We start from the raw sequence: 15900 nt of genomic DNA, 5'->3' as shown, positions 1-15900 counted from the left end.
TTTTTGAGACAGGGTCTCCCTGTAGCCCCAGCTGACCTGGAACTTGCTATGTAGACCAGGCCGGCCTTGAACTCACAGAGATCTGCCTGCCTCTGCCTCCCACGTGCTGGGATTAAAGGTGAGTACCAAGCATGCCATGCAGCTGTCTTTTCACTCCTCCCTTCCCTCCTACAGCTGAGTACAGTGCAGTGCTCTGTACCTATCTTGTGTTGGGGATGCTTATTTATGTTCTGGAGTGAGGGTGTAGAGATATAAGTCTCAGAAACAAATGTTGCTTAAGTGTGTGGACTTGAGTCTTTGAGTTCCAAGAAGGGCAGGTAGTGAGGGAATGGGCTGCTTGTGAGCTGTGAAGGTAAACCAGTGGCAGACTGCCCCTCAGCTTGCTTGGACAGTTTCCCTTTGCCTGCAGTCCTGATCCTGCCCATTCCTATCAGGGTCACCCTTTCTCTGGAATTCCCCTTTACAGAAACCTCAGTGTAAAGTCTGCCGGTCTTGCCCTGTGGTAAAGTCCTCCCAGCATCTGTTTCTGGACCTGCCTAAGGTAAGTTAGTCTTTCTCTCAACCTGGTCTTCAGGAGGCTTTTCAACTCCTTCTTCTTCTGCCTCAGCCATATATACTACATACTGATAGCCAACCACTCTTATATTCTTTTTTTAATTTTATTTTTAGGTGTGTGCTGCCACAATTGACTTTTTAAAAAATTTTTATTGTGTCTGAGTGTATGCTCTGTGTGTGTGTATGTGTGTGTGCACATGTGCACGCATATACATAGTATGGGATGTGCATGGAGATCAAAGGACAACTTGCAGGAGTCTGTTTAGTCCTTCTACCATTTGAGTCCTAGGGATAGAAGTCAGGTTGTCAGGCTTGGTGATAAGCTTCTTTAGAACCATCTTGCCCAGCCCCACATTAACATTTTTAAAGACTGCAGATGGGGGGTAGGGGGAGATCACTCAGTGGTTAAGAGCACTGGCTGCTCTTGCAGAGGACCCAGGTTCAGTTCCCAGCACCCACATGGTGGCTAACATTTGCCCATAACTCCAGTTCCACAGGATCTGACTCCCTCTTCTGACCTCCTCAGGCATTGCACAACAGAGGTGCACTTACACAAATGCAGGCAATACAATCAAGCACATAAAATAAAAATAATAATGAAAAAAAAAAGAATGCAGGTCCCAGATCCTAACCCTTTTATCATATAGACTGTTTCTCATTTTGGATTTCTTAGTTATTTCCTCATGATAGGATCCTTATGCATCCTTGGATGGAATCCTCAGAAAGGATGTTATATCCTTTCCAGGGACAAATACTGGCCATCTGCTGCTCATTGATGATGTTAATTTTTCTTAGTCAAGAGTTATTCAGGGCTGGGGATGTGGCTCAGTCAGTAAGAACCTGAATTCAACCCCCAGAGTCCATGAAAGAATGCTGGGCTGACGTATGCATTTGTTAATCCCAGCACTGGGGTGGTAGAGACGGAAGATCCCTGGGGCTCACTGACAGACCAGTCTAGCCTGATTGGTGTATTTCAGGCCAGTGAGAACCCATGTCTCAAAGGAGATGGACACCTGAGTTTGTCCTCCAGCCTCCACACATGCATGCACACACTTGCACATGAACACACATGTCCATATGCAAACATATAATAAGCAATCAAGGGTCTGGAGAGATGGCTCAGGCTCCATGATTAAAAGCACTTGCTGAGGGTTAGGGTTAGGGTTTGGAGGTTGGGTTAGGAGGTTTGGGGGCTTTGGTTTCAGGGTTCAGGGTTTTAGGGTTGGATTTGGGGTTAAAGGTGGTTTAGGGTTAAGGTTGGTGTTAGGGTTAAAAGGGGTTGAGATTAGGGTTTAGGATTATGGTTAAAAAAACAATACAAAATAAAAACAAGACAAAAGCATGTGCTGCTCTTGTAGAGGATCCGGGTTCAATTCCCTCATACCCATATTATGGCTCACATAATGGGGGTTTGGGGGGTTCTTGCTATAGAGCCTAGGCTGTGATGGAATTTGGGATCCTCTTACCTCAGCCTCCAGTGTTGAATTACAGGTGTATGTCACCACATTCCTCTTGTATGCAGTATTTTTTAAAATTGTATTATTTTTATTTTATGTGTATGAGTGTATTGCCTGCAAGTATGTAAGTGCACCTGTGTCTTGCACTGCCCTTGGAGGTCAGAAGAGAGCATTAGATCCCCTGGAACTAGAGTTACAGACAAATGTTAGCTGCCATGTGGGTGTTGGGATTTGAACCCGGGTCCTCCGCATGAGTAGCCAGTGCTCTTAACCACAAAGCCATCTCTCTAGCTCCTGTATTTAGTGTTTTAAAAAATTATTTATTTTTAGCTGGACATGGTGGCGCACGCCTTTAATCCCAGCACTTGGGAGGAGGCAGAGGCAGGCAAAATCTCTCTAAGTTCAAGACCAGTGCAGTCTACATAGTGAGTTCCAGGCCAGCTGGGACTACAGTGAGATCCTGTCTCAGAAAGACCAAAAAAAAAAAAAAAAAAATTATAATTTTATGTTTATGAATATTTTTTCCTGCATGTATTTAAGTGCACCATATGCATGCAGTGCCCACAGAGGCCAGAAGGTGGCATTGAATCCCTTGGAACTGGCCTTAAACTAAGATGGTTGTGAGCTCTCCATGTGGTTGCTGGGAATCAAACCTAGGTCCTTTCCAAGAGCAACCAGTGCTCTTAACCATTTTCTCCAGCCATCTCTCCAGCCCTATATTTAGTATTTTAGATAGACATTTATGGTATAAAAAGTGGAAATTCTCCATACTTGAGAATAAGCACTAATAAACATTTCCTGTCAAGATATTTTTCTTCTCTATATTAATCTGTGTATTATTTCTTGTTACAGGATTATGTTTGTGAGTTGCCTTGATTAATGTATCATGTATCTTGGAGATCTTTTGTTGTTTGATATATGTAGATCTTTTTTTTTCTTTTTTCCAGCCTCATTCTTTTTTAATGACTTTATGATATTTTGTTGTATTTCATACACTTCATATCATATTGGATCATGGGGATTATTATTTCGAGACAGAGTCTCACAGTGTAGCTCTGGCTGACCTGGAACTTATAGAGATCCACTCCCCTCTGTTTGGATTAAAGATGTGAATCACCATACCTGCCTGGAACTTATAGAGATCCACCCCTCTCTGTTTGGATTAAAGACGTGGATCACCACACCTGGCAGAATTTATTTTAAAGAATTGTGTCTTTCTGGGCCTGGTGTTCCAAGCTTATAATTCCAGCACTAGGGAAGTGGAAGTAGGAGGATCAGGACTTCAGGGCTATCCTCAGCTACATAGAGAGTTTGAGGTTAAATCAATGATGCCATGACTCAAAAAAGACAAAACACAATAACAACAAAAGGCTGGGTCTTGCTGGGGCACAATGGCCCATGCCTATAATCCCATCTCTTGGCTGGCAAGGGCAGGAAGATTTGAGTATGTGGCTAGTCTGGTGTAGCGTGAGTTCATGATCAACTTGAGCTACATAGTGAGACTTTGTCTCAAAAAACCAAGTGCTTGAGATATACCTCAGTGTTAAGAGTATTTACCTAGTGTGCATAAATCTCTGGAAACTCATAGTTCTCAGCTCTGCCTCCAGAGTGACTGGCATTGTGGCACATGCCATCATAACCAGTTTAGTTTCAATTTTTGCTGTCAGAGACTGCGTTTTGGTATGTACACATCTCGTAGCTTTTTTTTTTTTTTTTTTGAGGCATGTTCTCCCTGTAGCCCCAGCTGTCCTGGAACTAGCTATATAGACCAGGTTGGCCTTGATCTCATAGACATCCGCTTGCCTCTCCTGAGTGCTGGTACTAGAGGCGTGTGCCACCACACCCAGCCTGTAGCTTATTTTTGTTGAATAAATTCATGTTAATAAATTTCAAGGTATAGAATTATGTCCCTAAATTTCTGAATCTGTTAATTATATATTACCAACTCTTGATTCAAAAGCTTGTACTCACTTATTTTTATGCTAACCATTTTTGAAATACTCCTATATCAGCCTTCTGTTTGTGTCATCCTAGCTGGAAAAGCGACTGGAGGAGTGGTTGGGGAAGACATTGCCTGGCAGTGACTGGACACCCAATGCCCGGTTTATTATTCGTTCTTGGCTTCGGGATGGCCTCAAGCCTCGCTGCATAACCAGAGACCTCAAATGGGGAACCCCTGTGCCCTTAGAGGGTTTTGAGGACAAGGTAATATCCTTTAACCTTTTATTCATGCCTTAAACTTTTCAGTCTTAGGATTGAGTTCATGGTCTAGATGATATTATTTCAGCCTGAAACTGTAGGTTGGTTCCTACTATGTTTTCCTCTAGGTATTTTATGTCTGGTTTGATGCCACTATTGGCTACCTGTCCATCACAGCCAACTATACAGACCAATGGGAGAGATGGTGGAAGAATCCAGACCAAGTAAGCATGTCTTGGTTAGCCTGTCTGTGGGGACAAGGTGTGTGGTATTAAGAGTTGGGTTACTGACTTTCTGGGCTTTTTGAAGAAAATCTGGGCAATCTCTTTCTCAACTCTGTTCTCCTAGGTGGACCTTTACCAGTTCATGGCCAAAGACAATGTTCCCTTCCATGGCTTAGTCTTTCCTTGTTCAGCCCTAGGAGCTGAGGACAACTACACCTTAGTCAGGCACCTCATTGCTACAGGTAAGTACCCTGGCAGAGTGCACATGGGATGTTCTTAGAGAACGAGTCCTGAGGCAGTACTTGGAAGGAGATCCTAGAGCGGTGCTAGCTCTTAAATTAGGAGTTGAGATGAAATAGAAAATAAATTTAAAAACATGAGAACTCTACCCTCAGGAGGGGAAAAAAAGAAAGAACTTGACCCAAAACGCCAAAGTCAAAATAGTAGTAAGTATAGAAAGTATAGCAGAGAGAAAAAGGCCAGCAGAATGGATAGCAAGAGGCCCCTGTCCTAGGTAGCTACTCAGAGCAGGATGTTTCCTGGACACACCATTGAGGGAAAGGAAGAGGTGGTAGGAGATAGGGGGAGGAAGGATATGGTTTGAGCAGATGGTTCTCATTCTTCTTTTCTGTCCAGAGTACCTGAACTATGAAGATGGGAAATTCTCTAAGAGCCGGGGGGTGGGAGTGTTTGGAGACATGGCCCAGGACACAGGGATCCCTGCAGACATCTGGCGCTTCTATCTGCTATACATTCGACCCGAGGGCCAGGACAGTGCATTCTCCTGGACAGACATGCTGATCAAGAACAATTCTGAGCTGCTTAACAATCTGGGCAACTTCATCAACAGGTAGGACTTGGTAGAGAGTTTCACGACAGCAGATGAGCTGTGAAGGGGCCATTTCTCGCAGGAGTTTGAAATATAGAGAGAACTAAGTGGGAAGAGGCTGAGGGATGGGGACGGAAAATGGGGGAAGAGGATTGCTACCAATTGGCATTGGCTCCCAGCACACACTATGATGTGTATTCTTGAGGGAATAGTTAATGGTTTGGCAGACTTGGTCACAAAGTGGACCTTTGCATAGTGTTTCCTTATTAAAGTTCTTTGTAAAATTGTGGATGCATTCTAACCTCACAAAGAAAGTTAACCTGCAGATTGCTAAAAACTTTCATTGAAGATGTATTATTTTGGTGCATTGGTAAGATGCTTCTGCACTCTTCAGAATACACTCTGCTGTTGGCCACTGTTCCTGTGACAGCAGTTCTCTAAAGAAATACTTTAAGCCCTGTTGTGGTGGCGCATGCCTTTAATCCCAGCACTTGGGAGGCAGAGGCAGGTGGATCTCTGTGAGTTCCTAGCCTGGTCTCAATAGTGAGTTCCAGGCCAGCTGGGGCTCTGTTTCAAAAAGACCAAAAAAACCCCAAATAATGTTTACTTGTACCTGACCTGGGAGTGGTGGTACACACCTTTAAATGCTGGCGTATCTCTGTGAGATCTACATAGCAAGTTCCAGGCTAGCCAGGGCTTTAGGGAGACAACTTGTCATTTAACACACATTTTGATTTGATCATTCTGAATATTTACTTCAAAAAATATGATGTATAATTGCTTAACTTTATAAGGTTTCTTTATTTGCAGAGTCATACTGTGGAACCCTGGGTGGCATTCAGCTCACAGAGACCCACTTGCCTCTGCCTCCTGAGTGCTGACATTAAAGGCAATGTGCTACCACACCTGGCTTGCAGAATCTTGTTCTTGGGGCGGGGGGTAATAGAATTTAAGCTTTGCCTTTTAGCTTGAGGGGCCAGGAAATGTCATGTTTAGGCAGGAATCCCAAGAGAAGATTTTTAAAAGTTTTTTATGCATATGAGTGTCTGCATGTGCAATGTATACCCATGCATGTAATGCCTACAGAGGCCAGGAGAGGGCGTTAGATCCCTTGGAATTGGAGTTACCAACAGTTGTTAGCCACCATGTAGGTGCTGGGACCCAAGCCCAGGTCCTTTGGAAAAGTAGCCAGTGTTTTAACCACTAAGCCATCTCTCCAGCGCCTACATTTGTATATATTTTTTGTTGGAGGCGGGGGGGGGGGTGGTTGCATGTGAACTCAGACAACCTCTGCGTTTTCTACTGTGGATTCCAGAGATCAAACTCAGGTTGTTGTCAGGCTTGGTGGCAAGTGCCTTTAACTCACTGAGCCATCTCACCAGCTTGAACATGAAGAGCTGTGGAAATAGGGTCAAATTTCCTTAAGGATACTGGGCAATTCACTTTTTTTCCCTACTCCTTCAAGAGCTGGCATGTTTGTGTCTAAGTTTTTTGGGGGCTGTGTGCCCAAGATGGTGCTTACTCCTGATGATCAACGCCTACTGGCCCATATCTCCTTGGAGCTCCAGCACTATCACCAACTGCTGGAAAAGGTTCGGTAAGTAACCTACCTCAGTGTCATCTCAGTGATGTGTTGGTATTGTTAAGTGCCCCCACATACTTTGCCTCCTCCCTTTCTAGGATCCGGGATGCCTTACGCAGTATCCTCACTATATCACGACATGGCAACCAGTACATTCAGGTGAATGAGCCTTGGAAACGGATTAAAGGCAGTGAGGCTGACAGGTGCGTTGACAGGATGGGGCTGGCTATAGGAGTTAAGTGGCACGCTGTCATGGTGTCTTGACAAATCTCTCTTCTTCCTCAGGCAACGGGCAGGCACAGTGACAGGCTTGGCAGTGAACATAGCTGCTTTGCTATCTGTTATGCTACAGCCTTACATGCCCACAGTTAGTGCCACCATCCAGGCCCAGCTACAGCTCCCACTTCAGGCTTGTGGTATCCTTCTCACAAACTTCATTTGTACCTTACCAACAGGGCACCATATTGGCACGGTAGGTCTCAGGGAAGTTGGAAGGGCTGGCCACTTAGTTTGTGTTTCTGCATTGCTGCCTTCGGGGTGAGGTTAGAGATGTAATACTTCTCTGGCTTTGCTTGGGGTATGGATCTACAGCTGTTCTCCGATCTCCTTCCCCATTCTCCTCCCCAGCTGTGCACTTGAGCGTTGCATAAAAGATTCTTGGTATTAGCTGGGCGTGGTGGCGCACGCCTTCAATCTCAGCACTTGGGAGGCAGAGGCAGGTGGATCTCTGTGAGTTCAAGGCCAGCCTGGTCTACATAGTGAGTTCCAGGACAGCTGGGGCTACAGGGAGACCCTGTCTCAAAGAGACCGAAAAAAAAAAACCCCAAAACATTCTTGGTATTGACTTTCAAGTCCAGTATTATCTATATATGCTATTGCTGTTCATGCCAGAAGCCCATAAGTGGCACAAAGGCCAATATAGAAATGTTTGAAGAAGCACCAGGATGTCTCCAGTGTTAGTAGGTAGCAGGCAAGGAATATATGGGATAGCGGTTTTCCTCTCTGACACAAGGTGATACAAACAAGCACATCCTAAACTTCTCCATATACTTAGTATCACTGACTAGCTTTTCTACTCACTAAATACTTGGGGCTTTTTGTAGTGACTGCTGAATTCTTTTCTGAAACTCAGTCATTTGCTCCATGTTATGCTCATATTCCTTCTAAAACATCTAGGATTTCTAAATGTCAGAGTAGAGGACTGGGAAGGTTTTCTGTGTAGTCTGGTAGAGCTTTTCCCTTATCAGTGAATGATTCTGGTTTTGTTTTCACCTTTTCCCTTATCAGTGAATGATTCTGGTTTTGTTTTCACAGGTCAGTCCTCTGTTCCAAAAGTTGGAAAATGACCAGATTGAAAGTTTGAGGCAACGCTTTGGAGGGGGCCAGGTGAGCAATGCCCTCGCCCAGCAGTACCACCTTAATTTCCCCAAGTAGTCCTCCTTCATCTCTTTCCACCTTTGTGGCCTTGCTGCTTCCTCACTTAATAGTTTTTCTTTCCTGTCTTAGCTAGAAGAGTCTTTGGAGTTAAAGGTAATCATTTCCTCTGATAAATAAAACTGGAGACCAGAGATGTTTATGGCAGCCAGTGATAATCCTGTTGTTCTCCAGGCTAAAGTATCCCCCAAGCCAGCAGTAGTAGAGACTGTTACAACAGCCGGGCCACAGCATATACAAATGCTGATGGATGAAGTGACTAAACAGGTATGAAGCAAGCCCTGTGGAGGACTAGAAGTGCTAGTCCTACACAGGTCCTTTCTCACTCTACTCTTCTCTTAGGGCAACGTTGTCCGAGAACTGAAAGCACAAAAGGCAGACAAGAACCAGGTTGCTGCAGAGGTGGCTAAACTCTTGGATCTAAAGAAACAGTTGGCACTAGCTGAGGGGAAACCCATTGAAACTCCTAAAGGCAAGAAGAAAAAGTGAGCAAACTTGTTCATAGAAAGTCAACTTTACTGGATATGGACAGTAATAAAGAATGTACAATGTGTATATATATACTGAGACCCTTTCCTTTGGTCCACCCCAAGTCTTCTCCCTACTACTGAACATCACTGGTGTGATGGTGGTGGAGGTGGCCCAAGTTTGTTCATGCTTGGTGCAGATTTACCATTCGGTCGATCAGAGCTCGGCGCGTAGCCTCTACTTCCCTGGTCAGGTGCTCGATTTCCTCCTTGAGCCGTTTGTTCTCTTCCACTAGCTGTGCCACTTTCCTTTCACTCTCCTGTTCTTTCTCCTTCATGCGTTGCTTTCCAGCCCGGGCTGAGCATTGGCCACTCTGTTTCCGTTTCCTGGTTCTTCCTTGATCTTCTTCCTCTTCCTCCTGAGCCATAGAACTCTGACTGGAATCTGGAGAGCGAGGGCTTTGGGAGGTGCTTGTGACTTCTGCTGGCCCTGGCTCCTCAGTCAGCCAAGCTAGAGATGAGGGGTCAAGAGTAGTGAAGGTTTTTGATTCTTCCTTCAAGGGAGTGGGAAAAGGAAAGCATGTTAATTGAAGACAGAAACATACTCTCCTCACCTCCCCAGTTTTTTAAAAAAAATTTATTTTTAAGCTGGGCATGATGGCGCACACCTTTAATCCCAGCACTTGGGAGGCAGAGACAGGCAGATCTCTGTGAATTCAAGGCCAGCCTGGTCTACATAGTGAGTTCCAGGACAGCTGGGGCTACAGGGAGACCGGTCTCAAAAAGATCAAAAAAAAAAAAAAAAAGATTTTTTTCTAATCATGTATGTGTATATGTCTGTCTGTCTGTGTCTGTGCACATTAATACTGGAGTCCACAGAAGCCAGATGTGTCAGATTCCATGGAGCAGGAATTACAGGTGGTTGTAAGCCACCTGATGTGGGTGCTAAGAATTGAACTCGGGTCCTTTTGAAGAGCAATGTATGCTCTTAACCACTGAGCCATCTCTCTAACCATCCCCTCCCCTTTTTTCTATTGAGACAGGGTTTCATGTAGGCTAGATTCAAACTCACTAAGCAGTTTAGGTTGGCCCTGAACTCTGATCCTCCTGACTCTACTTCTCAAATGCTGGGATTACCACCATACTCAGCTTGCCTGTGTTTGAGGACTAGCATTCTTACCTCTTCATTTCCATGGGGTGAGATATAGGTACCCCCATTTTCATCTGAGGACAGGACCTCCTGCAGGTCCTCATACCAGGCTTCCAGTTCCCAGCTGGACACTGTCTCAAAGGTGAAAGGCAGTGACTCAGCTGCCATTTCTGCAACTGGACCAGGTTCTGGAAAAGTACATACTCAGGATAAAAGCTCCAGTCTACCAAGGTTGACAAATTGATCTGCTGTTCTTATACAGAAAATTGTATTGAAATAGCCACTTCCACTTATACATTTACCATTGCTTTAAGTCTTTAACAGTGGGGACAAATACTGGTGAAAGACTATATAGCTCTAATCATCTAAAGTATTTTACTCTCTGGCCCTTTAAAATTCACCAGTCTCTAGGCCTATGAGATGCCTCAGCAAGCAAGGGTGCTGGCTGCCAAGACTGACAACCCGAGTTCAACCGCTGAATCCACATAGGAGTTTTCCAACTTCTGCAAGTCCTCTGAAATTACATTCTCTACATTTACAGAAAATAAATGTAGGGCTAGGTACATGGCTTAGCAAGTAAAAGTGCCTGCTACTGAGCCCCACAACCTGACCTAAGTTTGACCCTCTCCTACCCCCAACCCACATGATAGAAGTGATTCCCAAAAGTTGTTCAGATGGCATATACACATACACAGGCAATTAAAAATTTTAAATGTAAATAAAATATTCACCAGTCTCTATACTATTTCCTTTTTGTTTTCATTATTTTGGTTGTGCTGGATATTGAACCAGAACCTTGGACATGCTAAGCATACTGTCACAACTTAAGAAGAAAATATTTGGATGTAATTTTATTTTTCCTTTGTGATCTTGTGATCCTGGGAATCAAACCCAGTGCCTCACACACAAATACTGAACTATACCTCTAGCCCAGGCTGAACATACTTTTTATTGAGATAGGGTCTTGCTGTATAACCCAGGCTGTCTTTGAACCTCATGATCTTCCTGCTCTACCATCCAAGTTGGATTACAGGTATGAGCAGCCATGCTTGGCTTTGCATACATATTCTTACAGGATTATAGTGAAAGTATTCAACTCACTTGGGAATTCCATTGGTAATTTCCCAGGGCAATTACTAGGTCATTTGTGCTCCTTTCTCCTAAATGGGGAGCTTGGGCAAAAAGGTCCTTTGGGTTTGTCTAACCTTGGGGTGGACTGGGGATTGGAAAGACAAACCAATTGTTTTTGTTGGGACTGACTTTGAGAGCAAGCTTTTGATTGAGAAATGGTGGGGTCACAGAAAGACAAAAGTTTGACAACAGAAGCTTGCTCACATCAAACCCTCTTCTACCATGGCTAGGTCTTTTAATAACTTCACCAGAATCTCAAGAAAGCAACTCTTTAGGAGTTGGTTTTGGGAAGGGGTTGGTTAAGTTTACCTGCTTTCAGGTGTGGTGATGTATGAAGATACACTTTCTTCTGGAACACTGTGGAGAATATAGGTAAATGTTAACTGTCTTTGAAAGTGGGCAAAGCAAGTTCTTTTTATTTATTTGTTTATTATTTATTTATTTATTGGTCTTTTTGAGACAGGGTTTCCCTGTAGCCCGAGCTGTCCTGGAACTCACTATGTAGACCATGCTGGCCTTGAACTCACAGAGATCCGCCTGCCTCTGCCTCCTGAGTGCTGGGACTACAGGCATGCGCCACCACGCCTGGCTATTATTTTTATGTGTATGCATGTATTGCATGCACGTGGGTAAGTGCAACCGTGTTGTGTAATGCCCGAGGAGGTCAGAAGAGGCTGTCGGATCCCCTGGGACTGGAGTTATGGACAGTTGTTAACTGCCATGTGGGTGCTGGGATTAGAACCCAGGTTTTCTGTAAGAACAACCAGTGTTCTTAACTGCTGAGCCAACTCTCCAGCCCCAGCAAAGCAGGTTTTTTACCTCGAGCTTTTATTGGTCCTTCTCTACTTTTTTGTAGGATGTGTATATGAAGGGCTCGGTACCCAATCCCAAGGACAGAAACAAGCTTGACTTTATTTTTGGTTGCTGACATTTGTAGTGCTGATTACATAATCGCAAAGTCCTGGCCAACTAAGCTTTCCTTTCTCTAAATTAGAGACAGATCTCAAACCTGCCAGGGTTAGGACTAAGCTACAGGGAAGGGAAAATACAGCAGCACTTGATAAAACTCCACTCCCACACTGACATCCAAATGTACATTTCTTTCTTTTTTTGGTCTTTTTGAGACAGGGTCTCTCTGTAGCCTCAGCTGACCTGGAACTCACTATGTAAACCAGGCTGGCTTTGAAGTAACTGATCTGCCTGCCTCTGCCTGGCCAGTGCTGGGATTAAAGGCGTGCACCACCACACCCGGCTCCAAATGTACATTTCTAAAATCTAATCGACGTGCGCTGGTCCTCCAACTCCACTGTCTATTTCTCGTCTCCTGAATGTCTTAAAAGGCATGCAAATTACATTCAAGGACAATCTGCTGATTTTTCCGCTTCAAGCCTGTATCATTCTAAATGGCAGCTCTAGTTGCTTAAGCCAAAAACTTTGGTGTCATTCTTGATTCCTCTTTTACATCCTACAACTCAATTCAATGCTCTAACAACTTTAAAATGTACTTTAAAAGTACTGAGAACCAGGCTGGGCATGGTGGCACATGCCTTTAATCCCAGCACATGGCAGGCAAATCTCTGAGTTCAAGGCCAGCCTGATCTACATAGTGAGTTACATGCCAGCTGGGCTATAGGGAGACCTTGTCTCAAAAAGACGAAAAAAAAAAAGGTACTGAGAACCTAACTTCCAGTATTTCCAAATGTAAATCAACTTACCATCTCTCTCCTCCCCTTTTAAAACTTAGGTCATTTCTCTGCTCAAAACCCTCCAGTGGATGTTTCATGTATATTGAAGATTAACATCCTGAAGATGGCTTGCAAGCACACGTTGTCACCCACTACTTTCTCCTTGCCTGCTGTAGTTCAGGCCACTGTGCTGTTCCTAAAGATACCAGGCAGGCATGCTCCCCTCTTAGGGCCTCTGCTCTGGCTATTTCTCTGGAAACACTAATGTGTGTTACCTGAGTGGCTCAATGGCTTGCCTCCTTGGGGGTTTTTCACTTAAATGTCATCTCAGTGAGGTAATTTCTGACCTGATATAAACAAATCCTCCTCCTAAACGTTTTCTTTGCTTTAGTTTTCTCCATGGCACTTATGTGAAATATAAACTCTAGGAGAGCAGTTTTATCTTCTCCTAATATATCCTAGACCCCCCTAAATGCTTGGCACATAGGTGTTCATTAGGCAGTTTTAAAGCATGAATGGAAAAAAAAATCCACTCCCCAATCTACTTTATAGAGAAGGGAGGATTAAACCCAGAGGTACAGCAGTAGCTGCCTGTCCTTGGGGACTGGAGATGCAATATTGCCCTGAATGTTTCTCTGCTGGGCTGCCCTCTCTGGGGGGAAAACTCCCTTGGTCTTCCAGTGTATGGGACCTGGCTTTCATCAGCAGTGGAGGCCAGGCCTGAGAGAGGGCTGCAGAGCCAAACAGTGGGCTGGCCTGATGCAATGGTTACAGAGATTAGTTGGGAGACAGCACTGAGCAAAGAGTGTGAGGGATCATTCCCCGGAGAAGCACAGTACCCTGGAGAGATCCCAAATAGTTTCCCAAAGTTTAAGCGGTCCACATTGCTCTTGTACGGAGGAGGCCCAGAGACTTCTGGGGAAAAGGGAAAACCCATCTATGCTCCTCCCACCAGCGCCCCCGCTCGCTCTCAAAGGTCAGTTTTAAGGTTCTCTTGAACACTAGGGTCCAGGAGGCTCAGGGTCCAGGCCCCAGCGACTTGAGACAGTTGGGGGTGGAGTTGAACGGGGGGAATGCGGCTGGTGGGAAAGGCGGAAACGGCCGGAGTGGCGACACGGGGGGTGTGTCCTTCTGCCCCGCCTGTCTCTAGACTGGCCTAATGAGATGGTTTGCAGTCCACAACCCGAGAGAACAGAGTCCCTTCGCCTAACGACACAAAGTAGGAACCAACTCTGGATAGGGGAGTGGTGACGCAATCGCCCAAAACAGGAGTGGGCCAGTAAGCACCACTCCTGAATAAAGGATTCCCCACCCTCACCCCTCCCTCAGTCTACAAGTTCAAGGCGAAGGGGGTGGGGCCACTTCCTAAACCGCAGTCGCCCCCAACTTGGGGGAGCAGCCTCTTGGCGAGGATGGGAAAGTAAAGGGTAGACAGAGTTAGTACTCGCCTCTCTCCTCGGGTTCCGGCTCTTATTTTGGCTCTGTCGCTGCCACCCGCTCATCTTCAACATGGTACTCTTATGTATTAGACTCAAGCCACTGACCTCCGGAGCGCAGAGCAATGTTCTTTTACTGTGGTCTTCCCCTCCTCTTAGGGGCAGGGTCCAGAAACCTGCCAATCAGAAAGCGGCACGCTGGCACTGGCTCCACCTCGCCCCGCACATCCGCCATTCAGTAGCCCTGTGGCCCCGCCCCCGTCGCGCCCTCCCCCCCCTTGGGGGGGTCTACGTTGTCTTGGACCCGGAAGTGGCTTTGGGTCACGAGGCTTCGCCGAGGAGGAGGTGAGTGAGTCATGCGCGTGGAGGGGAGTGTGGAAAAGGGAGGGGAGGATGGGGGGCGGGGATGATGCAATGTTTGGCAACCGGTGTCCGTGCGCGCACGCGCAGGGGACAACGAGGGTGGTGGGAGGTGCAGAGGAGGGGTAGGGGGAGAGCAGAGAGGGCGGAGCGCCAGCTCCCAGCACCAACAATCCCAACGGCCAACCTTTCTGAAGCCTGTCTCGCGAAGAGCTGCTGTTCTATCCACCTCCCATTACCCCCGACATACCCCTCCATAAAGAACTCCCGTTTTCTTCGACCCCTCCCAGCTAATGGGCACCTAGGCCCTTGAATCTCTTTAAAGTTTGCATTTGTTCTCCTGGATTGACGACATCTCGAGTCATTTTAAACGGATCTTTTACCCTGCTAATCAAAGGCTGAGGTACTGGAATCTTTAATAGTCTTTTCCCGCTTCTCAGAGGAGCAGCTTTGACATTGATCTTGTTTCCGAGTGGCCCACGGTATGCCAGAATTCGTGTTCGTTGGGAGTGGACCCTAGTATTTCCGCTCTCCAACCCCGTAGTGCTCTTGTGCCCTTCAAGACCAGTATCCTTTCACTCTCCGGGATAGCAAGTCCTGTGACTCCCTGCTGAGGAGCTGGCCTCTTGCCTCCTAGATGTCTGAGGTCGTGACCTATAGTAGAGCCTGGGACGTGCGTGCACTTGAGCGCATGACTACCCTGGACTGGGTTATCAGAGGGAAGCCAAATTCCCAGCCTCTTTTGCCCAAGGATCCTACCACACGCATTTGTAAATTGAAGAGCGAAATGTTGAAGATAAAATGAGAGCCCCTGGAACTTGGAGGCAACTTGAACAAAAGTAAAAATACCTTGGAACATTCAAAATATTTTTATGCTATGAAAACTGAGGCCATGTGGCCTGGTATGTGCCCTGTCATACTCTCAGGGGCAAGCCAGAGTTTGTCTAAGTAGAAACTGTCCTGAGGCTGGTTGTGACAGGATGGTGCGACAGTGACAGGTCCTTGACCAGACTGATCCTTTGCTCCAGACCTCCATTTCCGCTTCAGTTAATGGAGATGGGGGTGGGTTGAACCAGATGGTCTCTCCTGGCCTAAAGATAGACCAGGTTGTCAGTGACAGGCAGAGGTCATGTGACTTGACAGGCCGAGGTCGTGTTGTGACATGTTGACCTGGGGAGGCGGGTCAAGTCTCTGCACACTACCCACGAAGCCTTTGGGGCGGGGCAGGGCAAGTCGCGACTTTCATCTTTTGGGGCTGGCCCCTCCCGGACTGACATTCCTGGCTCCCCCAACATATTGTGGCTTCGAATGGGGCCCCTCCCCAGGGAGGACTGGGATTGGCCACCAGTGGTCTGGGAAGAGGCGCAGATCCTTCCGCGGAGGGCGGGGGG

The 15900-nt window shown here is 46.1% G+C and overlaps 2 protein-coding genes across 3 annotated transcripts in view; one reads left to right on the top strand and one right to left on the bottom strand.

The window, feature by feature from the left end:
- The window catches only part of Mars (methionyl-tRNA synthetase), a 23040-nt gene extending 14199 nt beyond the window's left edge, over nucleotides 1-8841 (top strand). The window contains exons 11-22 of one of the 2 annotated variants that reach the window (XM_008844073.3): nucleotides 467-541; nucleotides 4047-4217; nucleotides 4340-4435; nucleotides 4560-4677; nucleotides 5072-5285; nucleotides 6730-6861; nucleotides 6945-7049; nucleotides 7132-7318; nucleotides 8161-8232; nucleotides 8353-8376; nucleotides 8455-8547; nucleotides 8623-8841. In XM_008844073.3, coding sequence (XP_008842295.1) covers nucleotides 467-541; nucleotides 4047-4217; nucleotides 4340-4435; nucleotides 4560-4677; nucleotides 5072-5285; nucleotides 6730-6861; nucleotides 6945-7049; nucleotides 7132-7318; nucleotides 8161-8232; nucleotides 8353-8376; nucleotides 8455-8547; nucleotides 8623-8769 — 1434 coding nt within the window. In that variant the 3' untranslated portion in view covers nucleotides 8770-8841. The remainder of the gene's footprint in view (nucleotides 1-466; nucleotides 542-4046; nucleotides 4218-4339; nucleotides 4436-4559; nucleotides 4678-5071; nucleotides 5286-6729; nucleotides 6862-6944; nucleotides 7050-7131; nucleotides 7319-8160; nucleotides 8233-8352; nucleotides 8377-8454; nucleotides 8548-8622) is intronic. The other variant, XM_008844074.2, reaches the window with a different exon arrangement.
- Ddit3 (DNA damage inducible transcript 3) lies at nucleotides 8761-14274 on the bottom strand. Its single transcript, XM_008844075.3, has 4 exons — nucleotides 14162-14274; nucleotides 11338-11385; nucleotides 9928-10085; nucleotides 8761-9301 (listed from the first exon to the last, which is right to left on the bottom strand). The coding sequence occupies exons 3-4, from the start codon at nucleotides 10063-10065 to the stop codon at nucleotides 8933-8935; spliced, it is 507 nt and encodes a 168-aa protein (XP_008842297.1). The 5' UTR covers nucleotides 10066-10085; nucleotides 11338-11385; nucleotides 14162-14274; the 3' UTR covers nucleotides 8761-8932.
- Between the last annotated feature and the right edge of the window lie 1626 nt (nucleotides 14275-15900).

Source organism: Nannospalax galili, unplaced genomic scaffold, assembly GCF_000622305.1.
Source record: "Nannospalax galili isolate Female #2095 unplaced genomic scaffold, S.galili_v1.0 scaffold340, whole genome shotgun sequence".
In the NCBI taxonomy this organism is placed as follows: Eukaryota; Metazoa; Chordata; class Mammalia; order Rodentia; family Spalacidae; genus Nannospalax; species Nannospalax galili.
This window is presented reverse-complemented; position numbering and strand designations above follow the sequence as displayed.